Source organism: Rhipicephalus microplus, chromosome 1 (genome assembly GCF_043290135.1).
Source record: "Rhipicephalus microplus isolate Deutch F79 chromosome 1, USDA_Rmic, whole genome shotgun sequence".
In the NCBI taxonomy this organism is placed as follows: Eukaryota; Metazoa; Arthropoda; class Arachnida; order Ixodida; family Ixodidae; genus Rhipicephalus; species Rhipicephalus microplus.
Window position 1 is genome coordinate 74,297,912 of NC_134700.1, and position 21,984 is coordinate 74,319,895.

General features: G+C 49.8%; 1 protein-coding gene and 1 pseudogene across 1 annotated transcript in view; both read right to left on the minus strand.

The window, feature by feature from the left end:
• LOC119177974 (uncharacterized) overlaps nt 1–21,974 on the minus strand; it is a 119,834-nt gene extending 97,860 nt beyond the window's left edge. The window contains exon 1 of the mRNA XM_075879361.1: nt 21,433–21,974. Coding sequence (XP_075735476.1) covers nt 21,433–21,831 — 399 coding nt within the window. The 5' untranslated portion in view covers nt 21,832–21,974. The remainder of the gene's footprint in view (nt 1–21,432) is intronic.
• Nucleotides 1,405–2,220, minus strand: LOC119185866 (uncharacterized; annotated as a pseudogene).
• Nucleotides 21,975–21,984: the final 10 nt, after the last annotated feature.

Sequence of the window (21,984 nt, forward strand, 5' to 3'; positions counted from 1 at the left end):
GGCGAGTAGAGTTGCATCGGCCAAGGCGCGCTTGGTGGCATTAAATGTGTCATCCGCAGCAGTGTCCCATTGTAGTGCTTTTGCGGAGTGCTTGCCGCAAAGCATGCGGTCTAGGGGTTCAAGCAGCGTGGCGCAGTTTCTGATAAAACGGTGGTAAAAGTTTACGAGCCCAAGAAACTGGCGGGGCTTTGTGGTTGACGATGGTTTGGCAAACTCGGCGATAGCTTGCACTTTGTGAGGAAGTGGGCGGATGCCGTTGGTGTCCAAGTAATGACCACGGAATTCGAGGGCTTGTCCGAGTCGGCTTTTTTACGTGTTGATGATTACGCCATTTGCGAGGAGGCGTTGGCACAGCTGGCACAGATGGTGCAAGCGTTCATCGGGCGAAGAACTTCCGACTAAGATGTCATCAACGTATGTAAATACGAATGGCAGTCCACGCACAACACAATCTATGAAACGCTTAGAAGGCTGCGCAGTATTTAGGAGTCCAAATGGCATTCTGATGAATTCAAATAGTCCGAGTGGTGTTCTGATTGTTGTTTTTGGAATGGCTTCATCTGCTACGGGGATTTGGTGATAGGCACGGACAAGATCAATTTTTTGAAAAGATGATAGTGCTATGGAGAGCTGAAGTGAAGTCCTGCGTGTTGGGCAGTCGGTACCGGTCCAAAGCGGTCTTGGTATTCGGAGACCGGTAATACCCGCATGGCCTCCAATCCCCAGACTTCTTGGTGACAAGATGAAGAGGAGATGCCCAGCTAGAAGAGGTTCTGATGATGCTGAGTTCAAGCATATGTTCGAATTCCGAACAGGCCCCTTTGAGTTTTTCTGGGGCTAGACGTCACGGTCGAGAGAACACAGGCGGTCCTGATGCTACAATGTGATGCCGAACGTCATGGCAGACTGGTTTAGTCCAATTTGGTGGTGATGTTAGCTGAGGAAACCCTGCTAAGAAGGCTGCAGATGGCTCTTTGGCAACTGTGGCGCATCAGAGTACCATATCTGTAGTTTCACGCACTGCAAGTCCGTGAATGGAGAGTTAAGTTGCGGAGTCTGTTAAGCGCTTTCTCTTGACATCGACGAGGAGTCCATGTTGGTTGAGAAAGTCGGCACGAATTATTGCATAACCAACATCAGCGACAAAAAACACCCACCGGAAGATTCTTCGAAGCCCCAAGTTGAGTGTTACAGAATGTTGTTTGTACACGGGAAGGTGTGTTCCGTTGGCAGCTTTAAGGTGATAACAGTACAGTGGAGGTGCGTTCTGCTTTTGTGGCTGGGAAGACACTCACTTGGGCTCCTGTGCCGATCAGAAATTTCTGACGGGCAGTTCGGTCAAAGATGTGGAAAAGACGACATTCTTCTTGGCGCTGACCACTCGTCGCCGCTAGTGGTCGGCCGTTGAGCTTTCCGACCATGTGCAAGGCAAAAGACAGCGGCGGGCATTTGCACCAAAACGGCGATGGTAAAGGCACATACATAGACCTGGGGAGTCACTTCACTCTCGTCTGCGCCGATTGGACGTCGAAGAACGAAGACGTTAGCGCTCACGATGTGCGGATGGCTCTGGGTAAGTTGATGCCGCGATGAAATGTTCCAGCCGAGCACAAAGGCGGTCAACATCAGAGGGGCCAGCGGTAATGTGTGCAGGGTTAGGTGACTTAGCAGGGGTGGCAGGAGTGGTCGGTGGTGTCAATTGCGTGGGTGTACTGGTGGATGTGACTGCGAAACTTGGTGTCGCCGCCTTCATAACGTTATCGGCTAGTGCAGCCAGTGATGTCAAATCCATGACTGTGGCGGTATTAAGCACCATTTGGACCTGTGATGTCAGTCGCTGGAGAAAAAGTTGACGTAGCATTGCAGTGTCCATAGTTGTCGCACTAGTGCAGAGAAGCTGTGTCATTCGCCGCAAAAGCTGGCTTGGACGTCGGTCACCGAGCTCCTCTGCGGAGATCGAGTAGCATGCTAGCTGTATTCTGGTTCTCTCCGACGCAGCGGTTCTTTTTAGGAGGGCTGCTGTAAGCTGGTCGTATGGTCTAGCCGGGGGATTGTTGCAAAACGAGGTAAAATACCGACTACCTCTTCTGCAGCTGTTGAGAAAAGTACGCCGACCACGTGGTGAAATTGCCGCCGTTGCGAGGTGATCATTGATAGCTGGAATTGAGATTACACTAGTAGCAACCACACGGCAGGGTTGCGTTCCCAGTATGGCGGAAGACGGCAAGTGCCAGTTCAGACGGACTCACTGCATGGATCGGTGTCTGGCGTCGTTTGGTTGGGGGTGGGTGTATGAGCTTGATGCTCCATTTTGGAAGATCCGTGCGTTGGCGTCCGATCTTTTTCAGTCGTTAGAAGCGCGGCTCTAATCTACGTTACTTAGGTGCGTTTGACAAAACCGGGTCACCAATTATAGAGGGCATGCGGCGGATCGACTGACTGCGAGACAAGACGTCCGTGCGGTACGGTTGTTTATTCTTCGTCTGCCGAGCTGCGGCGGCACGCAAGTGCGGGCCGTCGCCGCGAGAGGATGAAGGAAGGAGAGGAGGAGGAAAGCGTACAAGGGAGGATGTTTTACGCATATACAAAAACACAGTGTAAGAGATAACACACAGAGTTCAGGGAACGTAGTTTATGTTGCGTGGGGTGCGGAGGCGCGTGTTCCAACGCTCACCACAGGCCTATAAAACATCCACCCGTTGTTAAGTTCGCATGGAGCGATTCTACGCTTCTGCCACGCAATATGTACGATGCGTTAAAGAGACTTCTGCTATTACTTGGCATTCGTATTCATGTTTTTTTTTTTTCAGAAGCACTTTCAAGAAGCATTAATTGCGGCTCTGTGGTAGAACACGTGCTTGCCACGCATACGGCCTCTGTTCAATCCTCACTCGGGTCCGCTTATGTTTAGTGCCTATTCTATCTGCATCTTTCTCGCTTTTTCAGCCATGGACAAGATTCTTTTTTTTTTTTTGCATGCGTTTAAACGTGGGAGCGCTAAACAAGCGGCGCTGACATACGCTTTCACGTCTAAACGCACATGTATACCACATAAAGTGCACCGCGGTAAATAGCTCAGTTGATAGACCACAGGACGAGTTATTCGAAGGTCGCAGGTTGGCTGTCCCTGTCGGCGAGTCATCTTTTGATGTGTCGTGTCACAAAACCACCATAGCCGTAGCTCCGGAAATTTCGACCACCTGGGGTGCGCCTGAGCACACGGGCCATTTTCGCTTCACGAGTTAGCTTTTCGTCCCCTTTCCTCTCTCCGCATGTACATATTACAGTTACTACTGATAACATCCCCTGTACTTTCCTTGGCTGTTATTTCACACTAAAAAATGCAGAATACTGAGAGCATATAGGCTTCCGCCTCATGCTCTACATCTGCGTTTCCACATCACATCAGGTGCAACGCTATGGGAGCTTGCGAGACTTCTTGCAGTGCATGCGCTCGCACTAATTAATAATCCAATAATTTTTGCCACCACTGATGCGTATTTTCTTTGCATTTGAGACTAGATAATGCATTTAAATAATTTGAATTTCCCTGAGAAATAGACACGCCCTATTGTCAATAAGGTGTTCACGCTGAGCTTTTCCTATCGTCGCCATCGCAATTGTTTCCGGCAGCGCGAAGCTGGAGCTCATTACGGAGTTTCGCTGACCGAACCAGAAAGCTTCCTAAAATTACTTAATGGAGACTGTGGCAACCACGGGAATGATGTGTATAGTACACACATTTGCCTATTCTTCGTGCTTGCGGGCTTCGAACGGACTTGTGGCATCGTTTACTGTTGTGTTTTGTTTCGAATAAAAGAATGGACGCTGTGAAGCTCGTGACATGACTTGAAGTCAAGGTGGCAACTGCTGAAGAATTGTCTATTACCGTCTCGTAACAAAGCAGCTTCAAGCCACTCGAAGCCAAACGCAGCCGGAAGTACGAAGATTAGACAAAGTTGTATACTACCCATATTTCCCACGCTCGCTGAAACGCCATGCGTTACTGCACAGCTCCCATAGACGCAAGCTCCCTCTAGAGTACTTATAGAAAACTCTATGAACCGAACTTCTTGCGCAGTTTCCCTGGCGTTCCACTTGATGTATGAAACGGTGTACGACGAACTAAATTTTTTGCGTCATAGAGCAATATTGTTATCGCCCTCCCCGCATTAGAATAACAGAACAAGCTTTCCCTAAACGCTGCAATCATGACCTATAATAACTATTTCATGAATCATTACCCAACATTGTATAATATAGTGTATACTTCTGTAAATGTACTTATTCTTTTTATTTTTTGCTGATACGGTCTTGTAACCAATATTCTCCCTAATATCGTGCGCTAGTGCAGCTTTTCGTAATTATGAAACTGTTAAAAAAATCTCCACCGCACAAGTATGTCTTCTAGAAGGTCATAATAACACCTGTCTTGGTTTTACGGCCCAAAAGCTACGACATAATTATAACGGGCGCAATAGTAGTGGGCTTCTGAAATTCCGACCACGCGGTGTTCTTTAACGTGAACCTAAATCAAAGCACACGGGCCTCCAGAATTCAGCGTATATATCGCTATGCGGCCGGTATTCGATCCCGAGACCTGCGGGTCAGCGGCCGAGAGACATAACCACCGCGCCGAGTAGCTACACGTCCAGTCGCACAGCATACTTTAATATCGAAAACAAATGGTGCCTCAAATAGAGAGAGAGAGGTAGGTTTATTTACAGAAAGGCAGAGAGGTCGGCCTGAGCCATAGCTTGCTCTAGCCTGCTACTCTACACTGGGGGAGGGGAAAGAGAAAAAGAAAGAATAATGGATGGCGATGGTGAGATAGAGAGGTGAGTGTGTAGTATTCTTTCTAGCTGAGACAAACTTTATAGCCGCGCATATAGTCCACTTGCTTCCAAAAAGGTTACAACCGCTCTTATTACCACAATTACACTGTTGGTGTCTGGCCAAGGGTCCAGCACGGTCTCTTCAGTTATTGACCTACTGCGGTATCGTTCAGTAGAATAAATCAGTGTTTGTCGTTCACATGCGTATGCTGGGCAGGCACAAAATATGTGCCCAAGTGTTTCTGGCACATCACAGTGTTCACAATTAGGACCGGTGTCACTGCGACCGATGATATGTGCGTAACGTCTGGTGTACGCCACACCAAGACGAATGCGGTGGATCATACTTGTGAGTTGCCGTTTCAATATAGGGGGCATGCGGAACCTCATTTCCGGGTCCCATTTGTGAAGTCACTGGTGTCGCCGTTCCGGTTTGGTCCAGTGCTGAAGTGTGTAGCTGCGCATCACGCAGCGAAGCAGGGCGTTCGTGTCAGCTCGAGAAAACGCAATGCGTACTTCAGGGGCACTGCTTAAGGCATTTTTAGCTTCAGCGTCTGCCTCTTCGTTTCCCATAACGCCGCAATGAGCGGGAATCCACTGGAAAGTGATAAGATGGCCATTGCCTCAATGTATTCGACATCGGTGTAATACGAGATGGTCAAAGGTTTCGCGAGCGCGGCTGCATTTCGGAATGTCACGGAACACGAACGTTAATTATATTAATTCTGACGTTCTACTTGACAAAAACCAGTGTGCGACGCCGCAGATGGGGACGACACGCACCAGTTTTAAGCCCCTCTAAGGTACACCTACGCCGAAGCGCAAGAGTGTTCTTTCAATCTTGCTCATGCAGGGAGCGCCGAAACGGTTTTTTCGGGGAAAAAAATTCGCCAACGCGGAATCTCCGCGCGCGCAGCTGTGAAGGTTACCGCAACTTGCACGTCATCGCTGCGCCATGAAGATCGACTACCGGGGTCATTTTTCGTTACTTCGCCCAATGGTAAACGCTGGAAGGTGACAGGGGCGAAGCTATACAGTAACCACGGCTCAATTGTCTCAATATTTTTTTTTCGCGTGAATCTAGAGACTTTAATCGCGACAGACTCCCATTGCGGCCGATGGACAGGAGTGAATGCGGTTACACAAAATCTCTCTTTTGCGAGGACGGGAGAAGGACGTAGTTCTGTAGGTATAAAAGACTATCGGTTGCATCCGCGAGATCAGTTGCGACGACAGCACACTGTACGCTTTATACACATGGGCAAAGACAGTTTGTGCACGAACAAAGACACACGGGTACCGAAGGATACCTATGAATGAAGGCAAAACACAAGATTCTCGCGGTTTTACAAAAAAAAATAAAAAAAAGAAAGGTGCGCCGCCTTCACTCCTCACAGTTATGTGCAACAGAGACGAGAAACCAGTAATGAAACACGCCGCTGAAATAAGGAGCATGTACTCAGCGGTGGCACAGCTCGTAGCGACTCGGAGCACTTTCAAACTAGCGGTCGCATCTGCATTCTGGACAAAGGAAATAATGAAAGTAGTGCGAGGTAATGATTGCCCAACTGGCATTGCGGTTAAAAGGTCACTAACTACCACCACTTAAAAAGTCACGGACGTATTAGCCAGGCGTGTCAGTTAGGTTTTGCATCAGTAGGTCACTGGAGGGAGGGACGTAGTTTAGCGGCTGTACCGCAGTTGTCAAGCGATCATAGAGGGCGTTGGCAAGCTTCGAGCCGGGCAGACCCTGCGAGTTGTGAAATAGCTACCGACGCTTCAGCGTGTCGATGCCGTCGACTACCGCTGTTTGAATACCGTCGAAACGCTAAGTCTACGAACAAACTACACCACTTATCCAATGAACTGACACAGCTAGCGCGTTTCGCTTTCACTCAACCACGCAAGTAACGCGCAGGAAACACGGGTAAAATCCGGCGACTTTCGCTGGTGAATTTTGCGTCATTTTGTTTTCGTTAGCGTTGCCTTAACTCGGTTGTCTTCTGCCACCTCCATTTTGTTTTCACCCGCAAGCAGCCATCCTTCTCCCCCCTTTTCGACGGCGTTTGATCACGATAGTTGCGAGGATTTTATTCCGTAACAGCAAGTGTTCGCACTGCAATGAGCATTCAAGTGGCACAGTGGTGGGTATACAGAGAAGCATGCAGGGAGGTCCTCGCCTATTTGTCGCGAGCTACATACGCCAGTGCACGCACAAAACTTCAAGATCGACGATAAGACACAGAGGACCAGACATTCCACCTGGATCCGCGCATGTTTACAATTTCTGCCCGAGCATAGGGGCACCTTTTTGAACTTCTGTGAAACTACGAAGCTTCGCGAAATCGTAAAGGTTAGCGGGACACACGGGATTAGCATAGGTTCGTTGTGCTCTCCAAACGGCATTCTACCGATGACGCTGCGGTGAGGTGGTCGCTCTAAGACGGTAAATCGAAGACCAACGCTGCTTAACTTCGCGCTGATATTGAAGCACCCGCTATTCAGAGTTCAAGACGTTTCTACGAGCGGCTCTGGCGTGTGAGGGCGTTCGCATCAGCGGAGCTATAAAAGCAACAGGGTAGTTATAAAATGAGAAAAACAGGTATCCGAGCCCACAGGGATAAAACGGGGGCTTAGGCAGGGGTGTCCTCTGTCACCCTTGTTATTCATGATGTACCTACAAGGATTAGAGGCCAAATTAGAGGGAAGTGGACTTGGCTTCAACCTCTCTTTAGTCAAACAAGGAAAACTTATTAATCAGGCACTACCAGCATTATTGTACGCAGACGATATAGTGCTAATGGCCAACAACAAGGAAGATTTGCAGAGATTGATGGACATCTGCGGTAATGAGGGAGATAGGTTAGATTTCAGATTCAGTAAGGAAATATCAGCAGCCATGATTTTTAATGATAATGAAAGCAGTAAGCTTAGGATACAGGAGGTCACGCTAGAGATAACAGATAAATACAAATATCTGGGCGTATGGATAAGCAATGGGACCGAGTACCTGAGGGAACACGAAATACACGTAACGACTAAATTTAGGAAACAGTAATGCAGCAGTGATGAAAAATAGGGCATTGTGGAAATTGTGGAACCCAGCGCCTCCACCACTTTGCAAAGGAGTTTAATAGCGACGCCAAGTAGTAGGCAGGCAGCTGGTACGGACACAAATGCTCGAGCAGCCCAGCGTCTACAGCTCGTGCACACGCTCGCGTTTAGCATTCAGAGATGGTCCCACTAGTCAGTGCCTTGCAAATTCCCCACTACACAATATGTAGATATTGTGAGAGGAATATGGAAAGGGGTCGTGGTTCCTGGTCTGACTTTCCGCAATGCGGTCTTGTGCATGAGATCAGAGGTTCAAGCAAGATTAGAAATTAAGCAACGAGGAATAGGTAGGCTTGCTTTAGGAGCTCATGGGAATACACCAAATCAGGGAGTACAAAGTGATATGGAATGGACATCATTCGAGGGCCGAGAAGCTAGCAGCAAGATAAAATTTGAGAAGAGATTGAGCAAAATGGGGGAGGAGCGTTGACCTAAGAAGGTTTTTAGCTACTTTTACATGAGGAATGTCAAAACGAAATGGAGGAAGCTAACCAAAAAATTGACGGGTAAATACTTAGAAAAGAGCAGGGAGCCAAACCGAAAAGAACTATCGGCTAAGAAGAAGGTGAAGAAAACGGAGACCGACATGTGTAGAATTGGCATGATTAAGAAGTCGGCACTAGAAATCTATCAAACTTTCAAGCAGAAAATTGCCAAGGAAATGATCTATGATAATACTCGGGGTAGATCTCTATTGTTTGAGGCCAGAACGGGAGTATTGCCAACCAATACTTATAGTGCCAAATTCGAAGGGGTCGACACGATATGCAGTGCGTGTGGAGAGCAGGAGGAAAGTGCCGAACACTTCATGCTGTTTTGTAAAGGGCTCCAACCTATAGTTCAGTATGATGTCCCAGAGTTTTTCAAAGCAATGAGGTTTAGGGTGAGGGAGGGCAAAATAGACTTTAAGCGGGTAGAAATAACTAGGAGGGGGTTATCTGATTAGTGGCTACAATCAAGCCACGAGTGAAAATGAAATCCTTCACTGCAAAGTGCCCCTCCGGGGAAAATTGGCCCCGTATCTGCATGTTACACTGCAAATTTCGTCGAACGACGATAGTCATTTGTCCTGAGAGAGTGAACAAAACATTTATTTGATGTTCTGCGCATGAAAATCGGTGAATGGTATTCTGGAGGCGCTGCGTTACAGTGCCTCGAGCGTGTAGCAGAGGCAAACGAGCGTATCAAGTCACGTCACACGAGAGACATGAGCACTATCTGGCAGTTATCTTGGAAAACGAAGAAGCCGCTCGGAGGTGATAAGGTGTAGAACGCAAGGTGACGGGTAGATGCCACCACCGTGTCGCCTAAGCAAAGCGTTGGAAACACTTGCCTTTTCGTGAAAGCGCTGCCTGGTCAGCGCTACGTGATAAATGCTACCGTCCTTATAATTATTTATGTATGCTTTTTCTAGTGAGAGGCACACATGCAGAACACTGACGTGTTGTTACGGTGCCTCAGATATGCGCTATAATTGCTTTTTAATTGACAATCACGCAAGTATAAACGCTTAACATTGAGCAATATTGGTGGGCGCTGCGGATGGGTTCGGCCGTTTAGAGTATCGTTTGGCCACTTTGGTGCCGTTCAGGGTACCGTTAGGGGCGGACAAACAGACAAGTCAGGTTTTCATCGCTGAATTCCGCACCGCCAGAACCTCAGGTCTCTCAAGCATGCGCCCGCGCGAGGGCGGCACGCGGGTAGTCACCGCCACCCAAGGAACATTTTTTTAATATTCGCACTCTGCCGGGGACGTCGGTGGACGAGGTAATCAATGCAATGGAAGCACTAGTCGGCATCCAAGAATTCTACAGTGCTCAGCACCACGGAGGATTCGACTTCCAGGTCGGCGTCAACTCGACGCGAGCAGTTCAAGTCCTTTTGGAAACTGACGGTCTCCACCTTGGAACTAGAACAGTCCCCCTTGTCCCGGTGGCACGACAGGTAGCCAGAGTCACGTGTCTTTACCTGCCTTGTTATGTGCCTGAAAACGAGGTCGCAATCGGCCTGACGTCCGACGGAACCATGTTAAGAATCGAAGAGGCGCGGTTTAAAGACCGCCCAGGTATCCGCACGGGAACCAGGTATCTCAAGATGGACATGCGGCTGAAGATGGCGGCTCCCACACTTTGCGCGAGTGGGAGGTTATAAAGCGACCTTCGAGTACCGCGGCGTGATGCGTCTCTGCCGCCGTCGCAACCAAGAAGGCCACCTCAGGGCCCAATGCGACCCCCGCATTGCACCAGGTGCGGAGTCCTCGGGCACCACACAGACACCTGCCCCGAACCCTGCCGACGCTGTGGCGGAGCACACGCCACCGTCGACTGCGCCGCGAGGAAATCTTGTAGTATGGCAGCAGCGAGGAATATCGACGAGGTCCCGATACTTGGCACGGCACCCGCCACAGGCCAGGCGCAAAGGCGAATGACCACCCTGGGCCCGGCGAAGCGAATGAAGCCGAGCGACGCCGAATAACGGCCGGAACCGCCCGTTATTCCGGAGAAAACGCCGGCGCAGGCTATTACGGCACCGCAGGCAGCCAAGCAGACGACGATACAGATGCCGGTGAGCATGCACAGCGACGAGAGGATGGAGGAGGAAGGCAGCCATGCTGAACCTAGCCAAGCTACCGCCACCGAGTTAGAGAGGGTTGCAGACAGCGGCGAGAGTGGGAAGCACGGTGAAAACGGCGCACGGAGCGCGAGCGGCGATGACGAAGCGGAGGATGACGCCGCTAGCGAAGTGAGTTGGGCGGCCGAGGGAGTGTTAGGCGACGGGAAGAATGACCGCCCCGCAGCGTGCTAAGGGTCGCAAGCAGAGCGCAAGCCCAGCCTCAAGAACAAGTCCGCGCCGGGAACCAGCACCGCCGTGCGAGGAACGTGGTGGGACCAGAAAGGATACGACGGGCCGACGGTCCTGCAGACCGCGTACGACAAGCACACCAGCAGCTCAGCCAAGCAAGGAAAGTCCGTGAAGGTGTCAGAAGAAGACGCGCCGAAACACCCTGAACCGTTCATTTCCAGCCGACAGCAACCGGTGCCAGAGTCGGTGCAGCAACATGGTGGCGCGTCGCAGCATCGCGGCTGGGAGAAGCTCAATATGGCGACCAAGATGGCGAAGCGGGAGGAAGGCCGAGCCGGAAAGACAATATGGCGGAAGCTGTTGTGGAAACCCAGAAATCAACAACACCGTCGTCAGACGAGCATGCCCCGGCGAGCTTGTTATTCACGAACGTGCGCCGACATCACCACTTTCTGGAGCACAGTCAGCAGCAAACGTTCTCGATGCCTGCAGGTTGGTGCTTTTCATGCTTTCACGCCATCATGCGTTTCCACGGCCACTTTTATCATCGAGGCGCCGAGGGCTGGACATTTCCAGAAAGACGCTGGCACGCAAGCCTGTTACGCCTGCGAGTCCACACAGAACGTCAGTGCCTCTGCAAAGGCAATCTGTGTCAATGCCAGCAATCGAGCCCGCCTGACACGATCGACTCAATGACACCATCAAGCGGCGGCGCCACATGAAGTGTTGTCGAAGGAGTACTACGACAAATCGGCGAAGAAGCGCGCTTTTGAAGTAGGTAGTCGGGCGGCCGTCCAAAAAGAACAAACTTGAGGTTCATTGGGAAGGCCCCGCCAAAGTAATATTGAAGCCTTTTGATGCCAATTATGAAGTGAAATTAGGAAGGCGGCGGAACAAAATTTACCACAGTACTTTGATGAAACCATACGTTTAACGTCAAGCGGTCGTAAATCTGCTGTTGAATGCTTCAGAGGAAGAGGGAGCAGAAATTTTGAGTTCTAGTGATGTAATCGAAGGGGGATCGGAGGTAATCTTAAAGCAGTTGAACCTAGAGCCTAGGTTAAGTGAAGTTCAGAAGGAGGACCTGAGAAGGATTGTTTCTGAGTTTGAAGGCATGTTTTCGGACCGTCCCAAAAACACGACAGTGATTGAGCACGATATCGAGCTAATTTGTGAGGAGCCAATCCGTAGCAAGCCGTATCGTTGTTCCCCTGTGCAAGAGCAGATCATGATAGAGTAGATCGCTAAAATGCTGGAGTTGGGAGTCATAGTACCGGGCGAGAGTTACTATACATCCCCTCTAATATTGGTTCAAGTACGGGGAAAAGATCTGAGGCCATGCATCGATTATTGGCGTCTTAACGCCATAACTCGAGACCAAACTTGCCCGATACCAAATTTAGAGGAGAGGGTAGAAACTGCGTCACAGTCCAGCTATATTTCCACGTTTAGACCTCGTACGAGGGTATTGGCAAGTCACCCTTACGAAGCGTTCTAGTCGCTATGCTGCATTTGTTTCTCAATTTGTAACGTATCGTCCACTTAAGCTGAGCTTTGGATTGAGAAATGCACCCTTATGTTTTTCAGGCTTAATGGACCGCATTCTTAAAGGCCTCTCTGAGTTCGCTCTGCCGTATCTTGACGATGTCGCCATCTTCTCAAACAACTGAGAAGAACATGTCGAGCATTCACGCGTCGTGCTGAACAGGTTGAAAGAGGCTGGTCATACAGTGAAACCTACTAAATATCACCTAGGGTGCGGCGAGGTGTCTTACCTGGGACGCATTGTGGGGCGTAACCGGCGTAGACCTTCAGAAATTAAGGTAGCCATCGTTGTGAACTATCCACGACCAACCCCGAAATCTGAGATAAGGGCATTCTTGGGCCTGGCTGGATACTATCAGCATTACGTGCAAAACTACTCTAGCATTGCCAGCCCTCTAACTGACGCACTTCGTAAGTCCAAGCCGGTTAAAGTAGTTTGAGACTCAGAAAAAGAGAATGCGTTTTGCCAGCTGAAACAGGCCCTAAGCGAAAAGCCCGTTCTCATGGCACACGATTTCTCTAGGAGATTTGCGATTCAATGCGACGTGAGTGATCGCGGCATGGGAGCTATATTGTGCCAGAAAGACAGTGCTGGTAACAAAAGGCCAGTTTTATATTTAAGTCAAAAACTCAGCAGCAGGGAAGAGGCATACAGTACATCTGAAAAGGAATGCGCTTGCTTCGTGTAGGTCGTTCAAAATCTGGCTAGTTATGTGTCCGGTTCGAGGTTTGTGGTTGAAACGGACCACTGTCTTCTAACCTGGTTAAATAACATGTCGCCTAAAGGTGGCCGGTTACTGAAGTGGAGCATGATACTCCAACAGCACAACTTTGACGTTCGCTACAAAAAAGGAAAGCTAAACGCTAATGCAGACGTATTGAGCCGTGCGTTTTAGCTAGTACCTTCTCCACCTTTCGGTTTCTCGCTGGCGATTCGGGGCAAAATTTTGTCCTCATCACGGCCTTAGCTGAGCGCTCTCGTCCACAGTGATCTCAAGGGGCCAACTTTATGTTGTATTCTAATTCGTTACGTTGTTGTACGTGTAAAAACTTGATTTCTCATTTTAAGAGTCTTGTGTCCCACATGTGCCTCTTGATGTAGAGGGAACAAAATTCCGATGGACACGTAGCTAGGTAATGTTGTACTATACTTTGTCTGGTGTTCTGTCGGGTGACCGAGGGCACTTGCTTGTGTTGTGTGTTGTCGAACAGTTCTTGACAAGTTCCAGAACCATCGACAAGTGCTGAGACCCCAAAAAAATCGTTAGAAGAGACGAGCGAAGCTGACCGGCAAGTTGGGGTGACAAGCCAGTGTAACTGGGATCCGTCCTCCAGAATGGGATGTGTTCACGGAACGGAGTCTGGAACTGCATTCTCCCCATGGCCCTGGAGGCGAACCTCAAGGGACCTGGCGAACGAGCGCACCCGACATCCGAGCCACGTTGAAGCAGCTCGTATTTCCAGCACATTGTCTGGCGGCGGGGGTGCTGTTACGCTTGCGTGTCCACACCGAACGCCAGTGCCTCTGCAAAGGCAATCTGTGTCAAGGCCAGCAATCGAGCCAGCCTGACACGATCGACTCAACGACGTCATCAAGCGGCGGCGCCGGTCTGTCCTGCAACGCACATCGAGCTCCCTCAGCCTATGAGCACGTTGAAGTCATCGGCGCCTTCCAGTCTGGTAAGTCTGACGCAATGCGTGGCGGCGTCACTCGTCCTTGGGTGCAACCACGTGAAGCGGCTACGGATTTGATGAGCATGACGCTGCGCCGCATTGGAGGATTCCGACATCACGGCCAGTGGCGCTTCTGGTTGGACATTTGGTTACTCAAAGAATCCACCCGGTGCCTATAAAAAAAAAAAAAGCCCTGTGGAGCGTCGCGAGCAGCTGACCTATGCGTCAGAGAAAACTCTCACCGGTTCGAGCCCCTTCGCAGTCGGCGCGCCCGGTGTCCTTGGCAGCGACGAGTTTCGTGGCAGCCACCGTAACCTCGTTGGCGGTGTGCCTCGTGACAGCGTGCGAGAGAAGACATTTCGGCTCTTCGAGTCTCTAAGCTGTGGGCCCCAGTGCCGAATTTGTAACGCCTCTATTTCTTTGCTGTAAATAAACTTTGCCTTAACTCACCGTCGTCTCGTCCGCTCGTCTATCAGCTCTGCACAGAAGCAGTCGCCAGCTGAGAAACCTATGCTACCAAACGGCTGGTGACAGTGTCGGCAGAGATCGGAGCAGTGGCGCCTTCGGGACCAAGTTGGCGTCGCCGTCTTCGTAACAAGCCCCAGTGATTCTGCAATAATCGTCACGCGGTTCTTTGCGAGGTCAAGAACGCTCAGTCGTGCGAAAATGAAGTGTGAATCATTTGACGAAATAGTTGAAAAACGAGCCCCAGCAGTTTAGTGCTCTTAAAAGTCATGCATGCTGCGCGGTGTGTGAACATGTCGAGCCGCCGCACCCTTCTTTTTCTTTCTTCTTTGCCTTTTTTCAGTTTTTTCTTTCTTTGTCGTAGAAATGTACCTTAGTGTTCGCACCGTGAGTGTGTCTTTCTTCGTTGGTTTAATACCGGCAAAGAGTTAGTGCACGTGGTGCGTTTTTTTTCTTTTTTCTTTTCTTCACTTGTCTCAAACTGTGCAACGTATTCATTGCACTCTGGTACTTGTTGTCATTGAAAGTGGTTAAACCTAGTCATCTGGGAGCATGAAGAGCTTCAGGCGCCCACCTTTCCGAAAAGTGTGTGATGTGCATGCACAGCTGAGCAATGCCGCCACAAAGTTATCTGCCAGAATTGGCACGGCAGCGCGTCCACAATACCAAGTAACATGAAGCCCACGCCATGCGACGGGCTTTTTTCTTTCTTTCTTTGACGATATGTCCTAGACAGGTCATTGTTCAGACGCGCACTGAGAACAATTCAATGAGGCATTGGCGGTGTTTGCGAAAGCGCAAACGCCATGTGTATCCGAAGTCCTGTGCATCGGAGCGGTCACGTGCTTTTTAGGTGGTGACGTGAGGCAGTTGGTTCAGTGTGCATTCCCAGGTAAAGCTTCATTTTGACTATTGCACTGCCCCATAAGATTAGCGTCATGGTGGCAGCAGTAGAGTGGATGAGTTCGCAACACTTAGCATGTGATGAAGGTTTTTTTTTTTTTCTCGCCTCCAGGGAGGCAAGCGATAGTGATGTGTGAGGGAACTTATGTCTTTATATTCAAAGTCGGGCAGCCATTTAGTGCAGTGACACACATGCCCATACGAGTGCCCTATGTCTTATGTCTTCCCTCTTTTTTTTTTCTGAGTAGAATGTTCTCGCCAGTATAATGGTACGCTACACGACGGCCCCACAATGAGCCTGTTCAGGTCCGCCCTATCTAGTGCTGACGGTGGCCTGCTGTAAACTGTGAGTATGATACTTGCCGTTTTCAGCATTTCGTCTCTCTGGGCTCTACACACATTTCAGCCATTTCAATTGTTCCTGTAGGGGTTAGTGCAGACAATGCCAATAGGCAACTTGGTTGGATTTACTTGGTTTCTAGAATAACATGCTCATATAAACTAGGGGCTGCAAAAGGGAAAAAGACGCCATGCTTTTTCCCGTTGTTTCGCAAATGTAAATATCTCTCAAAATAATTACATGGAATGTCCGGGGCCCTAAGTACCCCACAGAAACAAAAGCTTGTCGCTAGAACAGCCAGAAAACTGCAGTACCACATTTCATGCCTGCAGAAAACAAACAGAAACTCGTTGCGCAAAGCTAGGGGACTGGTAAAGCAGCTGTCTGCTCGTGGATTTTTCTCATTCCCCACACAACATGCGTGCGGCAAAGCCATAACTTTGTCTAACTGGTCTCTTCTTAACGGAGGCCACTTCACGTTCGACCCAGATGGTCGAGTGGTAGTGTTTGACTTGGAGCTTCAAGAGGAGCAATTTAGGCTAATCAGTATATACGCGCTGGTAAAATGTCAAGCAATGGCAAGCTTTTACAGACAATTAAACCCGATGCTGTTGGAAATGAAGCACCTAATTTTAACAGGTGACTTTAACTGCGTTTTGAATAGTATAAACGATAGAACAGGCCCGGGCCGAGAGAAAAGAGACATTTACAATTAAGAATTAAAGAAAATCGTAGAACAGTTCAACCCATTAGATGCGTACACACTGTGTCATGGGGAAAGTTTTCAACACACGTGGTCGCGTAACAACTTGCAGGCTTACTTAGAACGAGTGTATGTGACTCCATTTCTGCAGTCAACGGTCGTAGACTGTCAGGTGGTTGACCCTCCCTCGTATCTTTTGGACATTTCCGACCACAGGACCGTGGTAGTGTTCTTTGAGATTAACGACAGGTTGCCTTACCGCCACCCTTGGCGAGTAGACGACAGACTCTTGAACAATGAGACGGCAAAGGCCAGTTGGCACAACCGTTCGACAGCCTCCATAGGCAACCATATAGTTGGGGCGCTCTCAAGCAGGCGTGGCGGGAAATCTGTGCCGACAAGGGTAAAAAGTTGAAACACCGGTATTCTGGTCTGGTGATAGCTCCAGCGTATCCGGATAGTTGAAAGAAGGGAACCCACTTTTCTTCTTATGAATACCTATGATAATGACTTGAAATTAAGATTAGCACGACTAAGAACGCTGACGTCCACCACAGCTAGCTCCTACCAGGCCAGATGCCTTCCTAGTTCCCATTCGAAAGTACTGCACCCGACTAGGCAGATGGAAAACCGCGGTAACTTCAGCCGACAGGACATCGTTATGCTTTGTGTGCATTTGGAAAACATGGACACACTTGAACTACAGCTAAGCAATCTCCCACAACTCTCCGACGAGGTATATTGCAGTTTAGTCGCCCCCATAACTGTAGACGAGCTCACGACGGCAATGCGTCACCTCCATAGAGGTTCTGCACTGGGAAGCGATGGCTTAACTGTCGAATTTTACAATGCATTCTGGGACGTCATAGGACCTATCTTGTGCGAGGTGCTAAACCTATTTACGAGCAGACACACGCTCCCACCATCGTTTAAGAACGACATGATCATCCTGCTTCCTAAGACGCAAGAGCACCCCGAGGACCCACGTAATTGGCACCCGATTACGTTATTGGAAACAGACTACAAAATCTTAACCACTGTCCTGACCATGCGTCTACAGGGAGTCATGCCCTCGCTTATCACATCTTGGCAGTCATGTTCAGTGGTGGGCCGTAACGTCCAAACCTTGAATATGCTGAACAGGGATATTACAGAATACACGAGACAGAGCCAAGGGAGGGGATGGCTCACCTCCCTGGACCAGGCACAATCATTCGACAGAGTACAGCATTAGTACATTTTTGCCACTCTGCTGGCGTTTGGTTTCCTCAGAGAGCTTGTGTACCTAATAATGGAAAGCCCTCCCGCAGTCGTCTAGTGGCTAAGGTACTCGGCTGCTGACCCGCAGGTCGCGGGATCGAATCCCGGCTACGGCGGCTGCATTTCCGATGGAGACGGAAATGTTGTAGGCCCGTGTGCTCAGATTTCGGTGCACGTTAAAGAACCCTAGGTAGTCAAAATTTCCGGAGCCCTCCACTACGGCGTCTCTCATATTCATATGGTGGTTTTGGGACGTTAAACCTCTAATATTAATCAACCTAATAATGGACATATACAATGCCATTAACAGCGACCTCACCATAAACAATAAAATTGTAGCTTCTTTTCAAGTAACGAGAGGTGTTAGATAGGAATGCCCTCTCCCCCCCCCCCCCCTCTATTATTCACGTTAACGATAGAACCTTTCCTGATTCAGATTGAAAAACAAAACCCAGAGTGTCCGCGGTTTGCAAACCCCCGGTAGTGGTATCGTTAAGTAGCTGCTTACGCAGATAACATAACGATATATCATAGAGACGAGGACAGCCTCGCGGCTGTTCTCAAGGTTTTTTTCTTTATACGCTGAGCTCTCCGGAGCAAAACTTTATCTACACAAGTGTAAATCTTGTCTTCACGCGACGCCGCTAACACGCCTGCACGGCATTTCCGTCGTAGATAAAATATGCATTCTAGGAGTAAGCTATCAGGCCAGCGGTGCGACCAGGGAAAGCTTGGTGGAGGAGGTGAAGGCGCTGAAACTTCTGATCAACAGGACCCTAGAGTTTAAATTCCCGTTGTTATGTACGCCGTTATTTACTCATGAGCATCTTTACTGGTCGCCTCTGGTTTTTCGTCCAATTCCCTAGTGATGCCCTATCAGGTCGCACGCAAAGTCAAATCGCAGCTTATTAGACTTTTTTGGAATACCAAAGCCTCCCATGTCAAATATGAACAGTTAGGCCTGCTTCGCGCGAAGGGCGGCTGGAACATTCCTTCAGCCATCGTTTTGGCGGATACTTTTGCGTTGAGGACGACCCTCAGGGTGTTACAGCTACCAGAACAAACCGCCAGAAAACTGGCGACATATTTTCTAGGGGTGCAAAGTCGCCTGTTTTTGCAGACGCAGCCTCCAAGGCCCAAGGCGCTTAATCCGACGCCCTTCTATAGGCATGTCATAGGTATCAATAGGAGAATAGTCGCGCTAAACTTGGATACTCCGCTCCTGGAGATTCGCAACACAGAGTTGGCGCAGGAGTTACTGGTGAATTCTGGCTGCGAGGCTAAGAACCCCGAGTTTCCATGGATCCTGCTGACCTTTAGCTGGCTACCGGGCAGTATTCAAGGTATGCTGTGGCGCTTTGGGTGGTCCGTCTTGCCTACGGCGAACCGGATGTACAGATGGCATCTCGTCTGCTTGGAGCAGTGGGTGCACTGCAGAGAGCAGAAGGATAATGAACACGCATTGCTAACTTGTCGTGTGGCCAAGACATTGTGGTCCCTCGTGGGCGGGGCGTACCGCTCGTTACTTACAGAGCGGTTCATAAAAAGGGGTAGGTGCTCGAATGGTGCACTGGCACGTCTAGTGCTGGCCGCCGGAATGTTTTCCTTGTGTGAAAACAGAAGTAAGCCAGAGAAGGGCCCGCAAGAGGCAGTGCCCCATGATAAGGCGAATCTACAACATTGCAACTGATCATCTGAAAACTGAATTGTTCCTCCTAGGTGAGGAAGAATTCTTCAAGCATTGGTCCTGTGCCTTTATTAAAATAATAAACACAGGGTTGTGTTTCCCTGTTGTCCAATGCAGGGATTACGAACCACATAAAATCCACCCCAATAATTTGCTGTGTGAGTTCTGAAAATTCTACTGGTAATAATGTGAAATATTTGTGCAACTCTGCTGTGGTACCTGTGTCATTGTAATTGAAGGCCATTTGAACACGGAACCGTATTGTGTGGAACCTGTGCCATGTAAATTCTGTAAACAATAAATCCCCTTTACGAACAAACAAATCCACAGACAGACCAAAATTTTTGCGTCGTAGGTCCCCAAGAAAGACTATCGTCTTTAAAAGATAAATCTAGGTACTACAGCTAGGCGTTAGCCGCCGCCCGACCTAAAGGGTACAGCCATATCAATCCATCCATCCATCCCGCGTATGTGGAGGCAGTGTAATGGTGGTGGTGGTTAGATGATGAGCAAAGGCACCTAATTTCTGCAGCCCAGTCGGGAGCACGGCGCAGTGCCTAAAGAGAGGGTAGGTGCAGTGCTTCAATGCTCCTCTCGCCGTTCGCTATCTCTCCTCTCCCAGCCCCACTCTCCCATCCGCTCACTGTGAATGTGTAAATAAATGGTTACGGTACAAATCATTCTCTCGTGATTAATTTACGCCATTGAAATTACTACACCGTGTACTCACGGCGCAAGGAATGCATTTGCATTTCCTCACGATTGCTTTCAGGGGAGTGAAGACTTTTTTTTTTTTTTTTACGTACGGGGAGGGTCCCTGGAATAAGGGACCCTCCCACCTTCACTTACAAGCTTCTTTCAATAAATGTTTTCTCCCTCTCTCTTACGTACAGGGACTTTTATTTTGTAACCGTGGCTAGATCTTTCAGCTACCGACACAACCTTCGGCACTGTATATTTCGTGCACTGCGCAACAATATAAACTGAAAGACCAATTCTATAAGCACGCTAACCAGCTGCGCGTCGCAGCAGGATACCGACCCGACTGCGTTTCGTTTTTTTTTTTTAAGCTAGGTCTCTCTCTCTTTCGTTTATAAAAAATCGCGTAGCAATGCACACAAACGATTGAAAATGGAGCACAACCACGGGTAATTTGTAGCTTAGCGTAGGTCCCGGATTCAATCGCCCCTTTTGACGACTGGATGTCGGTGGGAGCGCAACGCAAAAACAGATTCAGAGCACGGTTGATCTAAATTGACACGGAGGTTCCACTACGGCGCACTTTGTGATCACAGCGCGCACTGTAAATTAGGGTCAGCACTGAGTGCTTCTATGGAAGTGTCGCGATCCCGACGCAAAAACCCGGTAAATTTGCTCCCCGATTCTGAAGCCTCACGATCAGCGGCAAACGTCATCAAGGGACCCTTCCGTTCAGCTGTTCGCCGCCGTCCGCCCGCCGCCGCTGCGCAACGCAACTGTGGCCGACTCCGTCCAAACAATTCCTGTTGATGCAATGTTTCCATCCACCTGTTGAATCGCGTTGATTAAATCAACACAACTCAGTATCGTTTCCGACGCCGCAGGCGCTCTTCGGGAAGACGTCGCGGGCACGCAAACACGACTACGCGCAAGGTTACTGCGAGCTGTTGTCGCTACGTTCCCCGTCGACGCGAGCCGCTCGGTAAAACGTAGCAGACTGACGATCGTCTTCTGTGACTTAGCAGCAATCTCGCGCAATGTCCAACGAGGCACCAGCTGAGAACAACAGTTGGCCCAAATGCGCGCAGTTACAGGGCGGAGGTTATCTGAGGCGTCACGCGCGACTCGGGCCGCCCGCGACAGATGGCGCTAGCGTCTAAACAAAAACACAACCGTCGCTTCCGCGGCCCGAACGGACTCGAAAGCCCGTAGCCGACAACCCGGGTGCTGTGGGGGGAGAGAAAACTGCGAGCACTGGATATTGCTTAAAAACCCAAAGAAACACACGTGCGGCAACGGCGAAATGTACACAACCGTCGTGTCGTTACACGCGTCGCACAAGCTGCGTCCGCACGGAGATCGGGCTTACGTGGTAGCGGCGGCCTACCCAAGCGAAGTCTCTCACCTCGTCTCGCTGAATGCGCAGCTCCTCGATCTGCCTCTCGCGATCGGCGATCACCTCTTCCTGGTGCTGTAACAAATCCGCGTGAAGCACGACGATCGCCCGCAGCTTGTCGTGCTGCTCGCTGTCGTCGGGAGCGTCGTCACCACAGTGAGCGTACAAGTGGTCCGTGTCGCACGGCATGGGGTCGAGCAGTTCGGCGGCAGACTTGGCGCACGAGATGTGGTCGTGATATGCCGCGGCGGCAGCGAAGTTCATCGGTCGAAGCAGCGGATTGCCTCTTTCCGTGCCATTCCGTAAACCCTTGGAAATATCGCAGGCCCCTGGCATAGGACCACTCGGCTGGCGCCCGCTGCCAGGCGGCTCCGATTTCATTGAGCGGTTACGGAAGTCTATTATCATCGGTCGGCTGTCTTTAGCACTCACTCGGATCACTGGTCACCACAGCCGCACACCGCGATCACTCTGCGGTCACAGTGAAACTCGTCGTGCACATATCACCACACAGCGCGTCAAGCCACAGCAGAAGCGTAACCTGCCAAGCGGGGGCGACGA